The 24,328-nt window shown below is 43.6% G+C and overlaps 1 protein-coding gene across 1 annotated transcript; it reads right to left on the reverse strand.

The window, feature by feature from the left end:
* Positions 1–907: 907 nt before the first annotated feature.
* Positions 908–16,227, reverse strand: cdc25b (cell division cycle 25B). Its single transcript, XM_002936293.5, has 16 exons — positions 15,518–16,227; positions 13,452–13,546; positions 12,221–12,272; positions 7,520–7,561; positions 6,998–7,034; positions 6,680–6,790; positions 6,141–6,257; positions 5,896–6,039; positions 5,699–5,770; positions 5,380–5,562; positions 4,841–4,936; positions 4,441–4,503; positions 4,151–4,249; positions 3,895–4,028; positions 3,653–3,764; positions 908–3,187 (listed from the first exon to the last, which is right to left on the reverse strand). The coding sequence occupies exons 1-16, from the start codon at positions 15,700–15,702 to the stop codon at positions 3,047–3,049; spliced, it is 1,683 nt and encodes a 560-aa protein (XP_002936339.2). The 5' UTR covers positions 15,703–16,227; the 3' UTR covers positions 908–3,046.
* Positions 16,228–24,328: the final 8,101 nt, after the last annotated feature.

Genomic DNA, 24,328 nt, shown 5'->3' on the forward strand with positions numbered 1-24,328 from the left:
TCTGACTGTTGTAGCTATTATGAAGCCAGATTCTATCCGTAAAGCAGGGCAGGACTGCTGCTTACAATGGGGGGGATCAGATGGGATCTGTGCCACTGTGACAGAATGCTCTGTTATACAGATAGCTAGAATCTCAGCCATAAAGCAGGGCAGGACTGCTGCTTACAATGGGGGGATCAGATAGGATCTGTGCCACTGTGACAGAATGCTCTGTTATACAGATAGCTAGAATCTCAGCCATAAAGCAGGGCAGGACTGCTGCTTACAATGGGGGGGATCAGATAGGATCTGTGCCACTGTGACAGAATGCTCTGTTATACAGATAGCTAGAATCTCAGCCATAAAGCAGGGCAGGACTGCTGCTTACAATGGGGGGATCAGATAGGATCTGTGCCACTGTGACAGAATGCTCTGTTATACAGATAGCTAGAATCTCAGCCATAAAGCAGGGCAGGACTGCTGCTTACAATGGGGGGATCAGATAGATCTGTTGCACTGTGACAGAATGCTCTGTTATACAGATAGCTAGAATCTCAGCCATAAGCAGGGCAGGACTGCTGCTTACAATGGGGGATCAGATAGGATCTGTGCCACTGTGACAGAATGCTCTGTTATACAGATAGCTAGAATCTCAGCCATAAAGCAGGCAGGACTGCTGCTTACAATGGGGGGATCAGATAGGATCTGTGGCCACTGTGACAGAATGCTCTGTTATACAGATAGCTAGAATCTCAGCCATAAAGCAGGGCAGGACTGCTGCTTACAATGGGGGGATCAGATAGGATCTGTGCCACTGTGACAGAATGCTCTGTTATACAGATAGCTAGAATCTCAGCCATAAAGCAGGGCAGGACTGCTGCTATGCCATCTTAAATTGATGGTTGAAAAAAAAAATCCACACTTCAAATACATAAAAAGGTTAAGATTTTATTTTTCCCCTGAATGAATACACAGAACATTGTGCAGAACAGGGACAGAGCGGGTATATAATAAGCATTGCAATCACACATTCAATAGAAGGGGATAACACAAATAATAAGTGGAGACTCTTCCAATGGGAACACTACTTTCCCTGGCAGTCACCGTTGGGTATAGCTATGGGAATAGCTGGGTTCTCATTTTGAAACTGTGCAAAACCAAAAAATAAATAATTTGTTTTCTTATTACAAACTTGTTCCAATGAACAGAATGCAGAAAACATGGCGTATTTAGGGAAAGTGGCCATTTATAGGCCAATGGCAATCTGGAACTACTAACTAAATATATATATATATAACGTTTTCAGATTCTACCATCATTGGAAAGGGATAAATCATATCTATTATACCCAACTGGGCACACGGGATCAAATCATCGCTAAATAACACTCACATAATAGAATAATAGACTCCTCACATCATTAAAGTAAGGTCTGGGTATAGATTAAACTAGGGAGAGGGGAGTACATATTTACTCGGGGGGGGTTGTTTATTAAGAAGTCAGCAAAACCAGATGAAGTGCTTTTACTTTTTGAAAGAAAATATGATTTTCTTGAACTGGAATTGCTCTATGAATTACATATATGAACAGGGCTGGTTGCTTGTGAGTCCAATAGCAAATCAGCTTGGTACTGGGTGGCTTGGCAGTAGTAATGTGTGGGTCGACCCAACTGTCCAACAGTTTCAGCAAATAATATCTTTAGCGGGTGGTGGGCAGGCCAAATATTAGTGAGACCCCAATTGGACACCCACTTATTTATATAGTCACACAGTCTGCCTCCTCATCAGAGATGGGTTGGTCAGGCACATGTATATAAATAATGGCAGCTTTATGGGTACATTGGGTTGGGGTGCTCCCCCTGCTGGCATTTGAATATATAGCTAGTTATTGCTATGTACCAGTCACTGATTTCTTGAACCATGGCCAACCCTAACCCAACCCATACCTGGCCGGCAACACCAATTTATATGCCTGTCCCATCTCCAGAGGGGCGGGGCAAGCGCAAGTATAAACATAAGCACCGCCCCATTACTAGTGTGGCTGACAGAGAGAACAGGGAAAGGCTGATGGCAAATACAGCCCGCCTTCAGGGCAATTGGTTGGACCAAACATGTCTAACCAACAGGTAAATCCATGGGTCCTGCAGGTTTGGGGCCGCCCCATGCATCACTACTCTGTAAGGAACAAGCACAGATAAATGTTCTTCTCAGGGTTTTGGGTTCCTGGATTTTGATTCATATTTTGTTGTTTTTATAAACAAAGAAATCAAGGGAGATTATAAAAATATCATTTCAACAAGGGGGCTAAATAATATAAAATAAGGATCTCACCCATAATGCAGCAGCGGGGCACAAGCATTTGCACAAATACACAAATTAACCTATAAACACATTGATGCAGCCAATGCACACACACTAATGAGCCGGCAGTTACTGAAACTCCCAGCTGATTGGCCTCTTCAGAGGCGGGGGGCGGAGCAATGCTGTGCAGCCCCCCACGCACCTTGAGAGGCTGATAAAAGTGCAAGTGCGACACACGCAGAACTACAGAAACACACAGAGCCATTTGGCGATGAAAATCCCAAACAGCAGCCTCATAACAACTGCGAGGGGTTACGGAGACGGAGTAGCAGGACAGCCAAGGGGGAATATTCAAGTGGGTCCCTCCAACAGAAACCAGCCTGCCGGGGGCTTATAACAGAGGCACAGACGCAGTCACAGTGATTAGCGCTCCACGGTGGAGGTTCACAGCTCTGAAGGGCACTGCGGCCAACCTGATTACGTTCATGTCCAGTGATGGCAAAGGTAATGCCGTTGTGAAAAAAGACCAATGACGAAACGATTACTTCGTCCAATGACAAGAAGCTTCTCTCTTCCAGAACAAAGCCACTGTCCACCCAAGCCCACCTCTCCAGTACTGTCCGGCTTGGCCGAGCCAAATCCGGGAGTTCCATGCATGGAACACCTCCATTCAGTGCCCACGTGGATCCAACTGTGCAGCACCTCCAAGGGACCAGCCCTGGCCCCAGTTTAAGACAACGAGCGCTCTATCCTGCCATCTTTGTCCTCTACTGGTTCTTCAGCCGACTGTACATCTCTCGCTTGCTCTTGTCTCCGGCCCACGTCCGGCTCTTAGAACGGAACAGCTTCAGGTGTTCTTTGAAGTCCTCGTGGTGCATCGGCCTGTAGGACTGCGGCTCACATTGGGACTGCAGAAACAGAGATAAACTCACGTTAAAACTCTGTCTGGAGAGACCAACTGCAACTGTCTTGGACCAAGCTCTGTCTAAAGGTGGCCATACACCTTCAGACATCGCCAACCGAGCGGATCTTCTCCCAATATCCCCACCTACAGGTGGGCGATATCAGCAGAACCCAGGCTAATTCGTTTTTTTGGCCCTGGGGCCAAACGATCGAATTATAACAAAGGGTATAGGCAAAGTCGGTTTGGGGACCGCATCAACGAGCCGATGCGGTCCCCGATCCAAATAGATTTTTTAACCTGCCCAATCGATATCTGGCCGATTTCAGGCCAGATATCGGTCGGGCAGGCCTGTCGGTAGTGCCCATACACGGCCGATTAGCTGCTGAATCGGTCTAAGGGACCCATATCGGCAGCTAGAATCGGCCTGTTTATGGGCACCTTAAGCCCAATGGAAAGGCCATAAGCTCACCTGAAAGCTGGGAAAGAAATCCTTGTAGCCTCCTTTAAGGACATAAAGTTCAGGATAGTGTAGCTTGGGGTACTCGTTACTATTGCGGTCTTGCTTTCTAATGAACCGGCACCTGTGGAATAATGAAAGGCAGTCTCAGTATCCTATTGAGCATAACAGAGCTGCATTGCTTTATGGCAGAAACTGCAGTCAGAATCACAGCTATAATCATATAGTGTTTAAGCTAGATAAAAGTAACTTACATCCTGGGGCCCCTCTCTGAGGAGAACTCGCAGTGGAAGATAATGATCACTCGCTTGTCTGGGCTCTGCGGTACTATGGGCTCCTTCAGCAAATAGGCTTCTACGTCCTGTTCCAGGGGCAGGTTTATGGCTCCCTGAGAAAATAGGGCAAGAAACAAAAGTTTCAGTTACTGCTGTAAAATGTCCCAAGTGCTTTATGGCAGCACCCACCTGGGTTCTGTTTGGATAGGAAAAAAAAAGGGCTAAGAGCTCTCACCTTGATGTGCCCACCCTCGTATTCATAGGGGTATCTGCAGTCGATAATCACACAGCGCTCAATCGTGTCCTTATACTTCCCACTCAGCACACAGTCCATCTGAAAGAACAAAACAGAATAAAGTCATGTAATGATGTCATAAAAATGACAGCAACCAATCAGATACTTCTGACACAAATACTGCCTGCTGATTGGTTGCTATGAGTTATTAGACACGGTGTATGGTTTTCAAATTGAACCCTACCTCCCCACTGTATAAGTTCTATGATCAGATCTTGGAGACAACATACCATTTCAGGAGTGATGTATTTCAGATCTTGGTGTTTCCCTTCCACTGTTTTCAGTAAATACGCCTGGAAAATAAGAGAAATGATGTCAATTTGGTGCATAAACTTCTGAATCATTACTAATACCCTCGGCTCGCACCTAAAGGTCTATCCATTGCATCTATATTTTCCCTTGGAAACGCAGGGCTGACAATAATCAGTTATTCCACATGGGCTGGATTCGGTTAAACCAATGATATCATACATACATGTCTATGAAGTTCTTGGGCATGCTGGGGGGGTCAAAAAAATCTGTTGGGAATGGCCACACCCCCTCACCTCCCCTTCACCCAGTTGGACAGCTCTGGCTGAGGATAATATAATATAAAGGTGATGGGTAAAAGGGTAATTTGCTGCTTCTCACCTTTGAGGAATCACCAATGAGCTCTCTCTCATCGTTGTCCAGTATCTTTTCCACGGTAGCGAGGCACACAGACTTGGACCTTCCCAACTTCATTTTCTACATTGAAGGATGAATGATAAATATTAAGGAAAGAGGGAAAATGGCCAGTATTTGACATTCTATTACCGGTCGCTATAGCAGAAGACATGGACATAGCTGCTATACCCCCAAATTCTGGCCAACAATATAGTCTAAACCTCTAAGGCCTGATATGTCTTTTTTGCCTTCCTCTGAATCAACTAGCAGTTAGGCAGGTTATATACAGGCATTATGGTTGAACGTGATGGACCTTCGTCTTTTATCAACCTAACTTACTATGTTACTATGTCTCTGCCCCCAACCTACAGCAACTACTGGACAGATATCACTCTTCATGGAAACAAAGGGAGACACCTGAAGGCTAAGGCCAAGATGGTCAAAGGCAGCTGAAGACCTATTTAATATTCTATTGGCCAGGGATGTGCCCCGAGTGAAAGAAAGAACTCAAAGGTTCTACATACCGGTTCCTCGTTCTCCGGCCATTCTTCCGAATGTGACTGCGGCAAGTTCTTCAACCTCTTTGACTTCACAGGGGTCTCACCATCCTCTGGTCTGTCCAATCGTTTGAGTATGGGCCTGATGATGCTACTAGGCATGGAGGGTGATCGGAACAGCCGGCGGCATTTGCTTTTAATAATCAGATCCTGGGGGAAGATGGAAACACAGTTCCTAAATAGGAGCAAGGGAACTCGTTCCTTCACAGCCAAAAACTGACGGACAAATAGATCCACTAAGTATGGAGAGAGACGGCTGACGGATAGAGAGGGCTGACATACTTACCGGGTCACTCTTGTCTTCTTTGTTGACGAATGGGGCAGTCAGCAGATTCCGCATTCCAGAGGGAATATCAGTCTGCAAAGGGGGGGACACAAAGTGTTAAAAAAAAATATAGTTAAGTGCAAAAGTGCTCAGAAGAGCACCCTAAGCTAACTGACATAAACTGATATGGGTGGGTATATGTCCCCTTCATTTTGTACCTTTATCTCTTCATCATCCATAATTTCCATGAATCCGTCATCGTCGTCATCGTCATTGCACAGAGAGAAGGTCAGGGAGGATTTGCGTAAACGGATGGGACTCTCGTTTTCCATTTCAGAGTTGATCTTGTCAGGGCTGAAAAACTAAGGGTGGAGAAAGGATCGCGTTATCGATCAGATCCGGCAAATCTAACAGCGGAAGAAGCTGGCTGGATCGCGGTCACGACACAAGGAAAAGTACCTACCATGAGAGTGGGGGCGGAGTTTGGCCTTTCGGAAAAAGCCTCTCTGTCGCTGCAGCCATCGAAGGTGCGTAGCCTGGTGCGGAGGAATGGGCGCGGCTTCTTAAAGAGAAGTAATTCCTGTGGACAGAAACATACAGGGTTAATGTTTAGATGCCTAGCAACGATCCATCTTGAAATTGTAGATTGTAAGCTCTTTTGGGCAGGGCTCTCTTCACCTTTATATGTTACTCTGTATGTGCAATGTATGTAACCCACTATATGTTGGCGCTTTATAAATAAATGTTAATAATAATAATAATGTATGGAACCTTGGGATATTTATATAGGGGCCCTTTGACTGTTATAGGTTTAGAGCCACATGTATAGGACCATAGGCTTTGACTGACCACATTCACAACAAAAATGTAAGTTATGTTTTTTTAAATACCCCTCCCCCAGGCTTATAAAGGTCAGGCATGGGTTAAAGGGCAAGGCATTCCTTCTCCATCATCAAACAGGCACAATCTGCACTTCCTGTCTGTGCAACAGGTGAGACTTACATTCTCCTTATTGTCTTTCTCCGCTGGGATCTTCTCGAGGGGTTTGGGCAGATCCAAGTCCAACGGGTGGGAGAGTCTTCTGAGAGCGGGGCTGCCCCCCTGGAGAGTCTCCTGTGTACAAGATACCTGATCATTTCATATACTGTGACCAGCTTTTATGCCTATATGCAATCAGATACCCCCTCCCCCCCCCAGTAAGCATAGCGTTATCCTTTATATAGACTATTAAGGTATTCCTAAGTATGCAGGAGCTGCCATGATGATCCCCTAGCCCCGCCCAGTAAATGGTTTGCTAAAAAAAGGCGGAAATTAACTTACCGGCAAGGAGTGGATTCTTCTGATTGGGAGCTTGATACTGGAAATTAAGAAAAAAGGAGACGGGTTAGAATAATTCTATGTCTGAACCCCAATAATGGAATCACCCTATTGGCACTGCAGAATGTGGGCCTTATTCGCTAAGCAATAATGTTATTAATGGTCCAATAAAAGCTTTATTTAGCTGTAGGGAGGGGTATTATCTTGTAAGCAGCAGAAACACCCAAACACGCCTTTAAATAAACATTTGGTATCAGCGGCGTTTAGAGAGCTGCGCATTCTCTCTGCATCGGGGAACGGCCCTAACGGCACACGTCGGGATTAAAAGTGTTTACTTATCCTTGAAAACAATGTGCAGCAGGATGTACGACAGGGGAAAAAATACATTGGCTAAATTTGTCTTTTAATTAAGTGCCCTTTAACGTTTACAGCACTGCTGCCCGCAGAGGCCTTTGATGTTGCTATGGGAGAAGCTGCTATATAAAATACACCAATAAACGTCGCCTACACTGTCCCTATACTTACTCGTTGGGGGGGATTCTTGATTCAAAAATAACCTTTTCAAACCTGGAAAAAAAAAGAGAGAGAACGAGTGAAAATGGGTATAAATGAGTCTCGCCCGGTATTGATCTGGGGTCCCTTCGCCCTGATAATTACCCTCATTTACATCCAGGAACAGCGCCCCCCTGACCTATTTTGTCTGTGCATGCAAATGATAAATAAAAGAAAGCAGAATAAATGCACAAAAGCCCCCTCGCTTGCCCCCCCCCGCCCTGATACAGGGGCTGTAAATGGGTTTAATGTGCCCCGGCCTTTTCTATAGCAGGGGTTTAAGGGTCACCGCTCCCCACCTGTATGTAAATGTGCGGCTTTGTTTGGCTCTGCACCCAAGCCATATGTCCCAAGGAAAGCATCAGGCTCGGCCCCCCTGCCTGGGGGGGGGGTAGGGGGATCGGGAAGGGACAAGTGTGGCATATCAAAGCCTCTATTCAGCCCATTCATGCACTAGGCAGCAGGCCGACCCCACTAAGCACGTGCTGCAAGCCCCCCCACACCAAGGACTGGCAGATGGAGGCTCCGTGCAGCCCCAATTAACTCAAGCATTCTGCAAGAAAGGGCAGATTATACTTTAGCCGGGCTTTGTGTCTTGGGCAGATTGCATTCAGCCACCTTAAATACAGGCACCTCCTCCAACCCATTCATAGCCCCTTCTCCGCTGGGGTGGGGGGGCCTGCAGTGCAGGGCTTTTCTATTGGGACAATAACTGTCTGTGGGGAGACAAATAACCCCCATAAAATACACTCCTCCACCTTGCCCCCCCTATACAAGAGAAGTGCAAGCCCATGGGGGGTAAGAGACTTCAGTGCCTAATTCTTTTTAACTATAACTGCTAAAATCCTTCAATAGACCCCCCCCCCCACCCTTTTACATTCAGTAAATTCATAGACATGAGCAATCTTAGCAATGTTAACTTCCCCTTGAAACTAATCAATGCCATTTCATTTTCATTAAGCCTTATCTATTTGGGCAGGTTGCCCTGTGCCACCCACACTACAGGGGGGCATAGGTAAAGGAATCTGGGGCCAAATGTCCTTTGCTATTCCAGCCCAGAGTTTGACCCCATCTGCCCCATCACTTGAGTCAGGACAGGTGCTGAACTGGCTGCCCAGCCATAATACCCTCATTCACTGGTGAACAAATACCTAATACAAGGGTTTGGACAGTCTGGGGGAGGGAGGTGCATATCATACTGCACAGATGCTCTGATATTTGCCAAAGGACAGAGAATTGTCAAACACTCGATATGTATCTGCCCCAGCCTCACCTGCCGACCAACTGTCGCCTCCAATAAAACCATAAATCAAGATAAGAGACATTTCTGCTTCTTTTTAACTCACAGGATCTGCTATGTGTGTTAAACAGTATGGATGTGTCCCTTCCTGCACTGGCGGTTCTGACTCTTGCCACAATGTAGCACTAAAGTCTTATTCACAGCTATATTATTCAGGTGTCAGTAGCAGCAGTGTAGGCAAAAGAAAGGACCAACACTGCTTTCCATAGTAATTACAGATACCGATAATGCTAAAATAGTAACTATCCTGCCTCATAATTAAAGGATCAGTAACACCAAAAAATGAAACAGCTTTTAAGTAATAAAAATATAATGCCCTGTTGCCCTGCACTGGTAAAACTGGTGTGTTTGCTACAGTAACACTACTATAATTTATATAATAAGCTGCTGTGTAGCCATGGAGGCAGCCATTCAAAGGAGAAAAGGCACAGGTTACATAGCAGATAACAGATAAGTTCTGTAGAATACAATAGTGTTTTATCTGTTATCTGCTATGTGCCTGTGCCTTTTCTCCTTTGAATGGCTGCCTCCATGGCTACATAGCAGCTTATTTATATAAATTATAGTAGACTTTCTGAAGTAAACACACAACTTTTACCAGTGCAGGGCAGCAGCACATTATATTTTAGTTACTTTTATACACTTTCATTTTTTGGTGTTACTGTTCCTTTAAAAACAACAAAGATCCACCACAAACAGTCTCAGGATGTGACTCTGTACCATATGATCAGGTCGACTTCCCTTCACTGCTGGTTTCACTATAAACACAAACAGGATGCGACTAATGGGGCAGTTGGAGAGCAGGAAGCATTGGTTACCCTGGAGGGGGGCATAACTGTTTATACTATACTATATACTAATTATATCCTTATAAACGATTAAAAGTGATGTCATCAGTTATGATGGGAGCTCGGTAATATAATTTCTGTCACATGACTCACCAAACCGTGTATATTATAATAAAGTACCCCCTTTGTAATATATGAGGATATTAGAAGTTACCTCGGAGTTCCATGACCTGTATAAATGACCTCAGCCTTCTACCTTTATATGGACATGGAACTCCTCGGGGACTTATAATATCCCTATATGTTACAATAGGGGGCACTTTATTCACTATATATTATAAGGAACTCCTCGGGGACTTCTAATATCCCTATATGTTACAATAGGGGGCACTTTATTCACTATATATTATAAGGAACTCCTCGGTGACTTCTAATATCCCTATATGTTACAATAGGGGGTACTTTATTTGCTATATATTATAAGGAACTCCTCGGGGGCTTATAATATCCCTATATGTTACAATAGGGGGTACTTTATTCACTATATATTATAAGGAACTCCTCGAGGGCTTATAATATCCCTATATGTTACAATAGGGGGTACTTTATTTGCTATATATTATAAGGAACTCCTCGGGGACTTATAATATCCCTATATGTTACAATAGGGGGTACTTTATTTGCTATATATTATAAGGAACTCCTCGGGGGCTTATAATATCCCTATATGTTACAATAGGGGGCACTTTATTCACTATATATTATAAGGAACTCCTCGGTGACTTCTAATATCCCTATATGTTACAATAGGGGGTACTTTATTTGCTATATATTATAAGGAACTCCTCGGGGGCTTATAATATCCCTATATGTTACAATAGGGGGTACTTTATTTGCTATATATTATAAGGAACTCCTCGGGGGCTTATAATATCCCTATATGTTGCAATAGGGGGCACTTTATTCACTATATATTATAAGGAACTCCTCGGTGACTTATAATATCCCTATATGTTACAATAGGGGGCACTTTATTCACTATATATATATATATATATATATACAGAAAAATAATATATAAGATACACTCTCTTAAAATTGGGTGCACATACTGTACACCCCCTTCATCTTCAGCCGCTCCTCACAACAGACATCTTCCTGCCCTCGCCTCTTTAATGTCAAACCACACGGGCCAACCAGAGAGCTGACTACGCACTTTAAACCCACAGAACACCCAGTACTTGTCTGTTTCCCATATGATATTAAAGGGGACATTGTCACTACATCTTTAACGGACCAAATCCAAACACCTCCCCAAGCAGCTTCCCTATATTTGTTCATTATAAAAGTGCCCATGGTTTTATTTGGAACTGCAATTCCAGCTGAGAGAAGTATCTGTCTATTTCTCTACTCTGTTTGCCCGACTAAAGGAACAATGTATGAGGCTAAATCTCTAGGGCCCACAATGCCTTGTACGCTTCTGTTATTCTCCTTTTTTCCTCTCAAGCGCGAGTGACAGGGTTAAATCCGCACAGTTCCCGGCTAGGAATGTACATTTGAATTCCAGAGCCCTCCCATCAGATGCAAAAAACCCCAATACCCCGGCCTGTCCCCTCCCTACACTGCAGGCTTTGTGGATCAGTAACATGAGTTTGCGTCCCCTGAATGAAGGAATCATATTTCTCTCTGGGAGCCCTGCCAGTTGGATGGGGACTTTAAAACAAAAGAGGGCTGTGAAGGAGCCCGAGCCGGGGGCCCCATACACCCTGCAGTTGTTCAAGGAGTTAAAAGGACGGCAGCTGTTGGCTTAGAAGCAGCTGCTGTTGCACATACCAGCACAGACTGCACGGGTAACAAGTGACACTTAGCAACTGTCTGCGTGTCTCTGTGCCAATGCCCCCCAACCCCCTATTAGAACTGATAAGGATTTTACTATACGTTGCCAGTGCTAAATTGTCTCCATTATGGGCTTTTGCCCTAAAGGTCCCTATACACCATAAGATGTCACCAAGCAAGCGGATCTTCTCCCGATATCCCCCACCTACGGGTGGGCGATATCGGGGGAATCAAGGCTAATTTGATCGTTAGGCCCTGGGGCCAAACGATGGAATTATAACAACGGGCATAGGAAAAGTCAGTCCAGGGACTGCATCAACGAGCCAATGCGGTTCCTGATCCAACTAGATTTTCTAACCTGCCCAATTGAGATCTGGCCGATCTGGCCAGATATCGGTCGGGCAGGCCCGTCGGTAGTGCCCATACACGGGCTGATTAGCTGCCGAATCGGTCTAAGGGACCCATATCGGCAGCTAGAATCGGCCCATGTATGGGGACCTTTAGACGAGTGATGGGGAGAGTGCAAGGGGGTATTTGGTATTAGTTTTCCACGTCAAACTGCAACTTTAATGGCGTATATTCTGCTAATTATAGGAAAAACTATTTAAGGAACCGACTGGGTTTGTAATTTGGCAAACACAGCAGAGTCAACATCCCTTTAATCACCCGGCCCAACATCAACACAGGAGTGAGGTGCAAGGTAAACGGGGGCGGCAGCAGCAGAGTCGGGCAGTAAATACGGACACTTACGTTTCGTGGGGGAGCTCCGAGTCCTGGGGGCTGGGGGAATCCAAGCAGAGACCTGTCGGTGGAGAAGAAGATGGAAATATTTATTGACGGAAGGGAGGGTGACAAATTCCCCTTGCACCTAGGTGGCACAGTCGAGGGAACAGGGACGTTCCAGGAAGAACATGTTACAGTTGTGAGAACACGGGGAATCACACTTGTCTTTTAAGAAGTGGGGGGGGGGAGTTTAAATGAACTGCAAACAGAACCTCAGGCACCTTCCCTTGTAACAGACGGGCGGCAGATGACTGTGATTGTGTCTGTAGCTATAGCATCTGTGAAAGGCTCCTTCACCATATTATTTACCCAGATACCCCCCTGGCATGCAGACAACATGGCAACCCAGGAACAGGGAACATCCCTTCTCTGCACATGTAACTTCCCTGTACATATACCTTCCCTGCACATGTAACTTCCCTGCACATGTAACTTCCCTGCACATGTAACTTCCCTGCACATGTACCTTCCCTGCACATGTAACTTCCCTGCACATGTACCTTCCCTGCACATGTAACTTCCCTGCACATGTAACTTCCCTGCACATGTAACTTGCCTGCACATGTAACTTCCCTGCACATGTACCTTCCCTGTATATGTACCTTCCCTGCACATGTACCTTCCCTGCACATGTACCTTCCCTGCACATGTACCTTCCCTGTATATGTACCTTCCCTGCACATGTAACTTCCCTGCACATGTACCTTCCCTGCACATGTACCTTCCCTGCACATGTACTTTCCCTCCCTGTACAACTAACTTCCCTGTATATGTACTCTCCCTGCACATAACGTCCCTGTACATGTCATAAACCTTCCCTGCACATATACCTACCCTGCACATGTACCTTCCCAGCACATATAACTTCCCTGCACATCTAACTTTCCTGTTTATGTACCTTCCCTGTACATCTAATGTACCTGAACAAGTACCTACCCTGCATTTCTTACATCTCAGTATATGTACCTTCCCTTCACATCTAACATTCCTGTATATATACCTTCCCTGCACATCTAACATTCCTGTATATATACCTTCCCTGCACATCTAACATTCCTGTATATATACCTTCCCTGCACATCTAACTTCCTTTAGATATATATATATACACACACACACCAGGAAACATAAGTGCTCTTATTTACCACACTTCTATATATATCTGAGGATAAAAAAAACATCATCAATGGATCCTCACCGGAATCGGATGAATCGGAGGACGACGTTCGCGACAGGGAGGTGCACTGAGTCCGGAAGGAGATGCCATGTTTTCTTTTTGGCGTGTCACTTTGGCTGCAGAGAAATAAATATATATATCACCATGAAGCAGAGCATATTACACAGTGCAGAGCGCAGTCCTATACAGCAAACTCCCATTCCCACGCACTCAGGTGATCTCTCTGCTCTTTGGCCAGAACAATGGGGGCTTTCTCCGCAGAAAATATCCCATTTAATCACCAATTACAAACATTTGCACCTCCCCAGGGAAAGGGGACAAAGCCGTTTGTAGAGGAAGCCAAGCCTGATGGTATCCGTTATCTCCCAAAGCTCATTTCACTCTAATTAGGCAAATCCTTGGGGGGAGATGCGGGAAGATGGCAGATGGTAATGGCATAGTCCAAACCACACCAAATGGCACAGATAAGCACAGATCCTATGCGCAGGTATCGGCCCACGAGGCATTGCTACACAGCCCGGGGATGGGACGGAACACAGGACGGAAGCTTTGCACATAAAGGGGAACTTGTCAGCGTTACGAATTTCCAAGACAATGCAACTGTTGCCTTCCAAACTGATATCCAAGTACAGTAGCAGAACAATGTATGGCAGCTCCCACTCTTACGAACCCCTATAATCATAAACTTTGCCTTTTCTCTAGGTACTTACAGTATGAGGCTATAGGTCCACTGATCTGAATGAAAGTACCATTCCTGGGGGGTGAGGGGGTAGTGCGCAGGCGCGGACCCTTAGCCAGAGCAGGCAGGAAATGGCAGGGAAACAGAGAAACCCTTAGGGACAGATCTATTTACTGCATGAAAACAGGCCGCAGTATGTACCACCCAGCAACAGAAGAACCCCCCCCCCAATAACTTGTATCCTGCAGCCTGTACTGCATTTCAGTATGGAAAGCAAAGAAACCCAGGCAGTGGGGGCAGATTTTACCAGAGGCGCAGGGTGTGAAACCTCACTCAGTAACACAAGCTCAGAGCTTTGTTTGAACAATTGTGAAGCCTGACAGCTGATTAACAGCAACTCCCTGCTTCCTTGCCCTGTAGGGCGTACACATTCTCCTGTGTCCCATACAAACAAGGGATACTCAGTACAGAGGGGAGCAAGGCACAGAAGCTTGCAATCTAATTCACACCAGGGTTACAATAGCAGCAGATATAGTGGCCACTTAGTGCCAATGTCTTTAGCATTCTGCCCCTGGCACTGCCATAGGGTGCCACTAACCACACACAGCATGGGGAATATATTCTATTGCAACTTACCACTGCTCTGTGCTGCCATGAATTACCCATCATGCCTTGGCATTGCGCCTAAGGGCTGCCATGAATTACCCATCATGCCTTGGCATTGCGCCTAAGGGCTGCCATGAATTACCCATCATGCCTTGGCATTGCGCCAAAGGGCTGCCATGCTTTACCCATCATGCCTTGGCATTGCGCTAAGGGCTGCCAAGCTTTACCTATCATGCCTTGGCATTGCGCCTAAGGGCTGCCATCCTTAACCCATCATGCCATGGCATTGCTCCAACAGGCTGCCATGCTTTACCTATCATGCCTTGGCATTGCTCCTAAGGACTGCTATGCTTTACCCATCATGCCTTGGCATTGCTCCTAAGGGCTGCCATCCTTAACCCATCATGCCTTGGCATTGCGCCTAAGGGCTGCCATGCTTTACCTATCATGCCTTGGCATTGCTCCTAAGGACTGCTATGCTTTACCCATCATGCCTTGGCATTGCTCCTAAGGGCTGCCATGCTTTACCCATCATACCTTGGCATTGCGCATAAGGGCTGCCATCCTTAACCCATCTTGCCTTGGCATTGACCCTAAGGGCTGCCATGCTTTACCCATCATGCCTTGGCATTGACCCTAAGGGCTGCCATGCTTTACCCATCTTGCCTTGGCATTGACCCTAAGGGCTGCCATGCTTTACCCATCTTGCCTTGGCATTGACCCTAAGGGCTGCCATGCTTTACCCATCATGCCAAGGTACAGTACAAAAGCAATGTATAGTATATTTAAAATGAATTCTCACCTTCCTAGGCCGGCCAGCTTGTTCATGGTGAAAGCCAGACTGGTGACGGGGGACAAGACCCCAGATTCTTGGCACAGTAGGCCCCGGGCTCCAACCATGGCAAAGCCTGGCAGCAGGGTGGGTCTGGGCACAGGGACCTGGCTCCGGCTGGGACTGAAATCATTCAGCAGCTTCTCTAGCTCCATTGTTGGGGGGTCTGGGCTAGGAACTAGGGGTGCAAAGATGGGGTGCAACACAGCAAACTGGGGGGCTGCAAAGAGCAGGCAAAAGTGCAGAGCAATGCAGAGGCCTTTGTATATCCCGGGGTGCAGAGGCTTTAGTAGATCCTTATGCAGAGCAGGAAGTGCAGAGGCTTCAGAGTCACAGAGTCAGAAGTGCAGAGCTTGTTGCAGAACGGGAAAGGTGCTAAGCTGCAAGGGTGCTGATGTCAGGTTCCGGGGTGCAAAGCTGATGTCAGGTTCCGGGGTGCAGAGGCTGTTGCAGATCCTGGGGTGCAGCAGAGGGCAGTATATTGCACATGCAGAGGAGGGGTGGGGGGGCACAAGCAGAAAGAATATACAGCGATGGGATCGGGGGGTTCCAATGTGCCCTGTCCCCTACATGGGCGTCCCTATTTCAGGCAGATCATGGGCAGGGAAAGGAAATAAGAGGCACAGGGGCCCGACAATCGCTTCTCCGCCAGTCTCCAGCTTCTGCCCGCAGTCCCAGCGCTCCGCTCTTATATTCGAAAAATAACACAGCCAGGCGGCAGCGAACAGCCAATGGGAGGGGAGGGGCGTGGCCAGCGGCTGTCATAGACGTAGGCGGGAATCCGGGCTGTCAGTCACAGCCACATGTGTGTAGTGGTACTGTGGGGCTCTGGTACCGCTTTGTTATTATTGTAATTGGTCATCTGCAAAGGGGAACATATACATATATGTATTCATACAATAAAATCTAATCTTCCTGCTGTCCTTATAAATAAATATGAGGATGCTTTGGGGTATTTTGGGTGCAGCCTCTGTATGTTCCAACCCTCTCTCCTCCCCACAGATAAGAGACAGACTGAACTCTAAATAAAATGCAAACATTGTCAGATGAGCTGTTAAAAGCCCCAAAAGCTCACAATCTAGGTGAGAGAGGGAGGGGTTGTAAACCAGAACTCTAAATATTTATAGGGGGGTAAAATAACCTGCTAAATTCTGTAGAAATGTTGGATTTATATTTTAATTTAAGAAAAAAACAGACTTTCACTTACATTTTAGTGCAAGGTTTAGAAGACAAAGGTATATATATATATTGGTGATGTCATCAGTTATAATCAGAGCTTAGTGATGTCATTTCTGTCACATGACTCACTAAAACAAGTATATTTTAATAAATAAAGTACCCCCTGTTGTAAAAAATGAGGGTATTAGAAGTCACCTTCGGCCTTGTACTTTTATATAGTCATGGAACTCCTCAGTGACTTATAATATCCCTATATTTTACAATAGGGGGTACTTTATTCACTATATATTATAAGGAACTCCTCTGTGACTTATAATATCCCTATATGTTACAATAGGGGGTACTTTATTCACTATATATTATAAGGAACTCTAAGTGACTTATAATATCCCTATATGTTACAATAGGGGGCACTTTATTCACTATATATTATAAGGAACTCCTGGGGGACTTATAATATCCCTATATTTTAAAATAGGGGGTACTTTATTGACTATATATTATAAGGAACTCCTCGGTGACATAATATCCCTATATTTTACAATAGGGGGTACGTTATTCACTATATATTATAAGGAACTCCTCAGGGGCTTATAATATCCCTATATGTTACAATAGGGGGCACTTTATTCACTATATATTATAAGGAACTCCTCGGGGACTAACAATATCCCTATATGTTACAATAGGGGGTACTTTATTCACTATATATTATAAGGAATTCCTTGGTGACTTATAATGTCTCTATATTTTACAATAGTGGGTACTTTAGTCACTATATATTTGGTTTACAAACACCAAGAGTGAGTGGAGCGGAGATAATTCCATCCCCCTCTCTGCAGGAAATCTGTAGAACACACAGTGGGAATGTGCAGATATAAATGTGGAAAACATCTTGTAAGAAACAATTAAGCAATCATTATCAACCCTCTGGACTTTTAGGAAAAATATTTTCCAACATAACTGTGAGAAATTTGTGGTAAAACTAATTGCTATTACTATAATCATTTAGAAACAGCAAACATGTATTCAAGCATACTGTTACGTGTAAATACTAACCAATACTACATTTCCCATCATCCTTTTCAAGAAACACTGTATGGCTTGTGATTTATATCTCATATAAAAATGAACTGCTAATCAGATCTATTTAAAGGTTCAACTGGGCACATTGTGTTTATTTATAAACTTTTTCTCTCCCCCACTGAAATTACCCTTGGAGGCACAGAAACATAAGGCTGTTAAAATGAGGCTCTAATTGCTCCCATATGTGGCAACAGGCTGACATTGTGGAAGCCACGTTTGAATACTTGTTTCTGAAACAATATTTTTTTATCATCACGCTTGAAGGCAAATGCATAAGACTGGACAAAAGACTCTTTGGCACAAAGTGGTCCCTGTTCAGGCTTCGGGCCTAGTGTCAATGTTCTATTTTCTCTCAGTGAAACCTGTTCATGATAGGCTGACACTTCCTTACAAATAAATTATAATGTTGTCTAACATGATTCTGAGGTAAAAGTCATGTAATCTCAGGTTGCCTGAGGCCTACATCTTAAAAAAGTAATAACATAACACTGCAATTTTTCTGATCTGTCAAAATAAGTCAAGAATAAGTAACCAAGTGAGTGAATTTTGTACAACAGGCTCAGGCGGGAGAGAAATGGCCAAAGTGGGATGATTCAGAAAAAAAAGCGGGAAACTTCGTTCTAATCATGAAGGAGATTTAAGCGGGCATCTTGTGAGGTAAATAAAGTGACTGCTATTATCTTGGTCTGTCAGTATACAGTAAGTAAAGGGCTGATGAAAGGAAAGATGGGGGATGCTTCAGATAGGATTAGGGGGGAAGTAGTGGCCTTTGGTGGGAGATTTGGCTAAAAATGCGGGAGATCTTGTTATGATAAGGAGGGAGAGGCCATTGAAATGGATTGTGCTGGTAACGTGGAGCTCAATTGTCATGAAAATAAGGTACACCCGCAACAAAAAGAGAGGCATGCAAGTCAAAACAGCAGAGATGTTCTGAAATAACTGGTATTGCAGCATCTGTGTTAGTCAGGGCCCTGCTTGTTTGTGTTTGCACAATATGACAGGCTTGGGCGCTGCATACCAGAACCATGTCAGCTAAATCACACGTGCGGGTTATATATACTATACTATATCACACTATACCCTGTTACTGTACTGTATATATTATATGTCCTGCTTGTGGATAAGAGACTACAGGTATCGGATCCATTATCTGGAAACCCATTATCTAGAAAGTTCAGAATTACGGAAAGGCCGTCCCCCATAGACTCCATTATAAGCAAATAATTCTAATTTTTAAAAATACAGTACATGTACTTGATCCCAACTAAGATATAATTACCCCTTATTGGGGGCAGAACAGCCCTATTGGGTTTATTTCATGGTTAAATGATTCCCCTTTTCTCTGTAATAATAAAACAGTACCTGTACTTGATCCCAACTAAGATATAATTACCCTTATTGGGGCAGAACAGCCCTATTGGGTTTATTTAATGGTTAAATGATTCCCCTTTTCTCTGTTATTATAAAACAGTACCTGTACTTGATCCCAACTAAGATATAATTACCCCTTATTGGGGCAGAACAGCCCTATTGGGTTTATTTCATGGTTAAATGATTCCCTTTTCTCTGTATTAATAAAACAGTACCTGTACTTGATCCCAACTAAGATATAATTACCCCTTATTGGGGGCAGAACAGCCCTATTGGGTTTATTTCATGGTTAAATGATTCCCTTTTCTCTGTAATAATAAAACAGTACCTGTACTTGATCCCAACTAAGATATAATTACCCCTTATTGGGGGGCAGAACAGCCCTATTGGGTTTATTTAATGGTTAAATTATTCCCTTTTCTCTGTAATAATAAAACAGTACCTGTACTTGATCCCAGCTAAGATACAGTTAATCCTAATTGGAACCAAAACAATCCTATTAGGTTTATTTAATATTTAAATAATCTTTTAGTAGACTTAAGGCATGGATCCCTTATGTGGAAAACCCCAGGTCCCGAGCATTCTGGATAATGGGTTCCCTACCTGTATAGCAATGAGCACATTAATTTGCTATTATGGTTTCAGTGGATTTTTTTGCATCCTGCCATCACAAAGACAGCAACATGGCAGCTCCCTCTTATAGCTATAAGCATAAATATGCAGATATACATGGCTCCAACCAAATTAAAAAATATACCCCTGTTTTTTAATGAGCTTTTGTGGAAAATGAAAGCAAGCAGGGCATAGTCTCCCTTAATCCATTTACAGTGATATGCCCAGGTGCCAGTGATATGCCTGTGGTTACAGCAGCTATGATACTGCATATAAAATACTTGAGAGGCAGGAATTGGTTTTTAGAAGAAGTTACCACAGAACTACAACTATGTGAATTCAATATGTGGCTGATATTAAAGAGGGGGGAGGTGGTAACCCTATACTGGGTGAAGAAAACATAATGCTCATTAATATAGTACCATGCTGCCATTAGTGGTAAGACAAATGCAATAGAAGAAAATGCATTGAAGTATTTAGAAAATGAGCAAATAAACAGATATTACATGAACATAAAATATTAAAGGGCAAGTTCACATTTCAATTACATTTTGTTATGATATTATAGACCAGGGCTGTCCAACTAGAGGCTTGCGGGCTGGATTTGTAATTTTATGACTACTTCACTGCATGACGTTCATTTTAATTGAATCCGGCCCTGGGATATGCTATCTGAGAAAAATCTGCCCACTATGTCTAATACTAAGTCATATATTGAGGGTGTTAGGGCAGAATAATTGCCAATATTTATTAAATATTTGTGGACAATTTAAAGGGAAATGATGGCACCCGTGTCGAGAGGGTATACTTTGCATGTATCATGTAACTATTTTTAAATCCCCTTCTGTGTTACAGTGAGATGCAAAAGTGGCTCGTATCTGTGATCGCCCATGCAGGGTAGGAAGGTGTCAGGCAGTTTAGGATTATGGCAGTTAAAGATCTTAACATGCCCTAAAGGTGCAAAGAAGAGCTAAATCCAGGTGACAATGGCTCCCATTCCCTCATCAAAGCCCATTCTTAGGCACCATATGGCCTGTGTGTCCAAAACAGCCCCCCTGACACATGCTAAGCTCACCTTTTATTCACTTTCCAATAAGACCCCTCCACCTTTCCTTCAGCTAAATGCTGCCTGGTCAGATCCAAAAGAGCCAGAACCTCAGGCAGGGGTGAGAACTTGACAGTTTTGAATGACAGAGTACTGAACCAAAACTCATTGTTCTCTTCGTGGGCAGTGTTAATGGATCCAGACTCATGGTGGACCATTATCCACTGTGCCACTTTTATTTTATCAAGATGAATCTTCAAGGTACTGTCTTTTTATTGGTCTCTGAACTTGAAATAATTTGGGTCCAGATGTTCCCCATAAGCTCCGGGACCCTACAGAAGCAGCAGGATGCACCATGCATGTATCATTGAGCAGTACCTGTAATAGCAGAGGGAAATTATGGGATAACATACACAACATGGCAAGATGGCTATAGTAGTATAACATGGTGACTATTATTATTAATATTATTATTATTAACATTTATTTATAAAGCGCCAACATATCCCGCAGCGCTGTACAATAAGTGGGTTACATACATTGGACATACAGAGTAACATATAAAGCAATCAATAACCGATACAAGAGGTGAAGAGAGCCCTGCCCAAAAGAGCTTACAGTCTACAATCTATGGCACTGGCAGTAAGCAGGAGCTGACAGCAGTTGTACTTAAGTGGTGGTTCTCCTTTGAGTTAACTTTTAATATGTTATAGAATTTTAGCAACTTTGCAAGTGGTCTTCATTATTTATTTTTTATCAGTTTTGAATTATTTGCATTCCTCTTCTACATCATTCCAGCTTTCATATCAGGGTCACTGACCCAAGCAACTATTGCCCTGTGAGCTTACAATTTTCTTATTATTGTAACTTTTTATTCCTTTTCTTTCTATTTAGGCCCCCTCCTATTCATAATCCAGTCTCTCATTCAAACCACTGCTTGGTTGCTAAGGTCAACAAGCCCCTAGCAACCAGACACTATCCCTTTAAATAACACCGCAAGGTCCAATGTTGGATAGTTTTAGTCTGTTTAAATGATAATACGACCTGCAAAATCTTGGCCCTGCCAACTGCTAAACATAGCTCAATGTCCAAAATTTTGTCTGATGTCCAAAATGTACAAAATGTGGTGTTTTTTCAGAGGTGCTACCCCATAGAGAAGCAAAGTATAACCACCCATGCTGTTGGGCAGAGACAAATCAACCATTAAAATTGCTCTCAAGTCAAAATTTTTATTTTGATGTTCAGGAATATCCGTGGGCTGCAAATTTCAATTTGCCCATACATTTTGGGTTGTATTCCATGTATTCCTCTTGGAATTTACCCCTAGAATTAACTCCAACTTGCCTGAATAATAATGATGCCTGGGTACAATGTACCATGTAAATGTAAATGATGGTAGCATTATTACTGACAAAGCCCACATGAAGGGGCCTAATTAGATTCATGGGTTGACATTTCACTTACACCCATTTATTTCCTTTCCGCACAATGGGAGTATTCTCACGCCGTTCCATTATGCCGGACAGTGTATAATGTATAATGGCAGAGGAACGCCTTGCATTTTTAGGCAAATGACTTTGATTTTAAATGACGCAGAATATCAACTTTATCTCTTATGAAATACAATACTGATCCTTCGTGAACATTTTGTAACAATGACACCTTGAATGTCCTGTTTACAAAACTGATTTTGTGGATGAGATTGTGTTGGGTTGTTTGTGAGTCACACACAAAGCTCAAAGTGGTGCCCATGAGATTTTAGTTTACACCCCCCCTCCAGAGGGTGCAGAACTCACAATCTAGAGAATGTGCTTCTAATCTAATAGGATAAGCTTGGTAGGAGGGCAAGTTGGCATCAGAATCAAACTGGCAAGACACAGAATGATCTGTGGCCATTGTGTTGGAGTAATAGACCTCACTTCCCCCATGTGTAGGGTCATTTGCCAGTCAGTAACAGGATTGGACCCCGTTTCCCCATAGCGATCTAATACTTGGGGGTGCTGGTCAATCACTGCCAGCTTTAGAATCTCATGTTGGTTTAGAAATAAGCGATATGCAAAATACAAAGACAATGTGGACTGAATTTAAATGCTTGTATACATTGTAGTAGGATTGTACAGGTACTGTTTTATTATTACAGAGAAAAGGGAATCATTTAACCATTAAATAAACCCAATAGGGCTGTTCTGCCCCCAATAAGGGGTAATTATATCTTAGTTGGGATCAAGTACAGGTACTGTTTTATTATTACAGAGAAAAGGGAATCATTTAACCATTAAATAAACCCAATAGGGCTGTTCTGCCCCCAATAAGGGGTAATTATATCTTAGTTGGGATCAAGTACAGGTACTGTTTTATTATTACAGAGAAAAGGGAATCATTTAACCATTAAATAAACCCAATAGGGCTGTTCTGCCCCAATAAGGGGTAATTATATCTTAGTTGGGATCAAGTACAGGTTCTGTTTTATTATTACAGAGAAAAGGGAATCATTTAACCATTAAATAAACCCAATAGGGCTGTTCTGCCCCAATAAGGGGTAATTATATCTTAGTTGGGATCAAGTACAGGTTCTGTTTTATTATTACAGAGAAAAGGGAATCATTTAACCATTAAATAAACCCAATAGGGCTGTTCTGCCCCCAATAAGGGGTAATTATATCTTAGTTGGGATCAAGTACAGGTACTGTTTTATTATTACAGAGAAAAGGGAATCATTTAACCATTAAATAAACCCAATAGGGCTGTTCTGCCCCAATAAGGGGTAATTATATCTTAGTTGGGATCAAGTACAGGTACTGTTTTATTATTACAGAGAAAAAGAAATAATTTTTAAAAATTACAATTATTTGCTTATAATGGTCAGTAGGAGATGGCCTTCTCATAATTTGAATAATGGGTTTCCGGATGATGGACCCCATACCTGTACCATTAGGAACAGAGCCTGCAACAGGGTGAGTGCAGGCAGCAATGGAGTTAGACAAATTGAGGCCCATTGTTTCACTGTAAAAGTAGTGACTCTCTCACAAACACCCAACATGGAATAGCAGTTCTTCTAGTATAAGATGGTGAAAGTAGGGCAAGATGGAGACTCTAGGACTAAATGAAAACTGCAGGACAAAATAATTACAGTAAAGCAAGATGGCAACAGTTGGACACGGCGGTGATAGTTGGCGAAGTTGGTACTTCAGCTAGGTACCATAGGTCAAAAACTGAACCATGACCAGGCTTGGACTGGGATACAAAATAGGCCCTGGCATTCCAAGTACACAGAGGCACAAACAGCCCCCCAGCCCAATAAATAGTGACTGTCTATGGCATCTTACAGCAGCCCCCCTGGCATTTGCCAGAACCCACAGATTGCCAGTCCCGGCCATGCCATGCCATCTTTTAAGACAGACTGTATGCTGCTTTGCCTAGGTCAGTTTGCCAAGAAGATGACTGCTTGAAAATGAAGGGTCCTATGTAGCCTTGTGGATTATTAGACT

This window comes from Xenopus tropicalis, chromosome 1 (genome assembly GCF_000004195.4).
Source record: "Xenopus tropicalis strain Nigerian chromosome 1, UCB_Xtro_10.0, whole genome shotgun sequence".
Lineage (NCBI taxonomy): Eukaryota > Metazoa > Chordata > Amphibia > Anura > Pipidae > Xenopus > Xenopus tropicalis.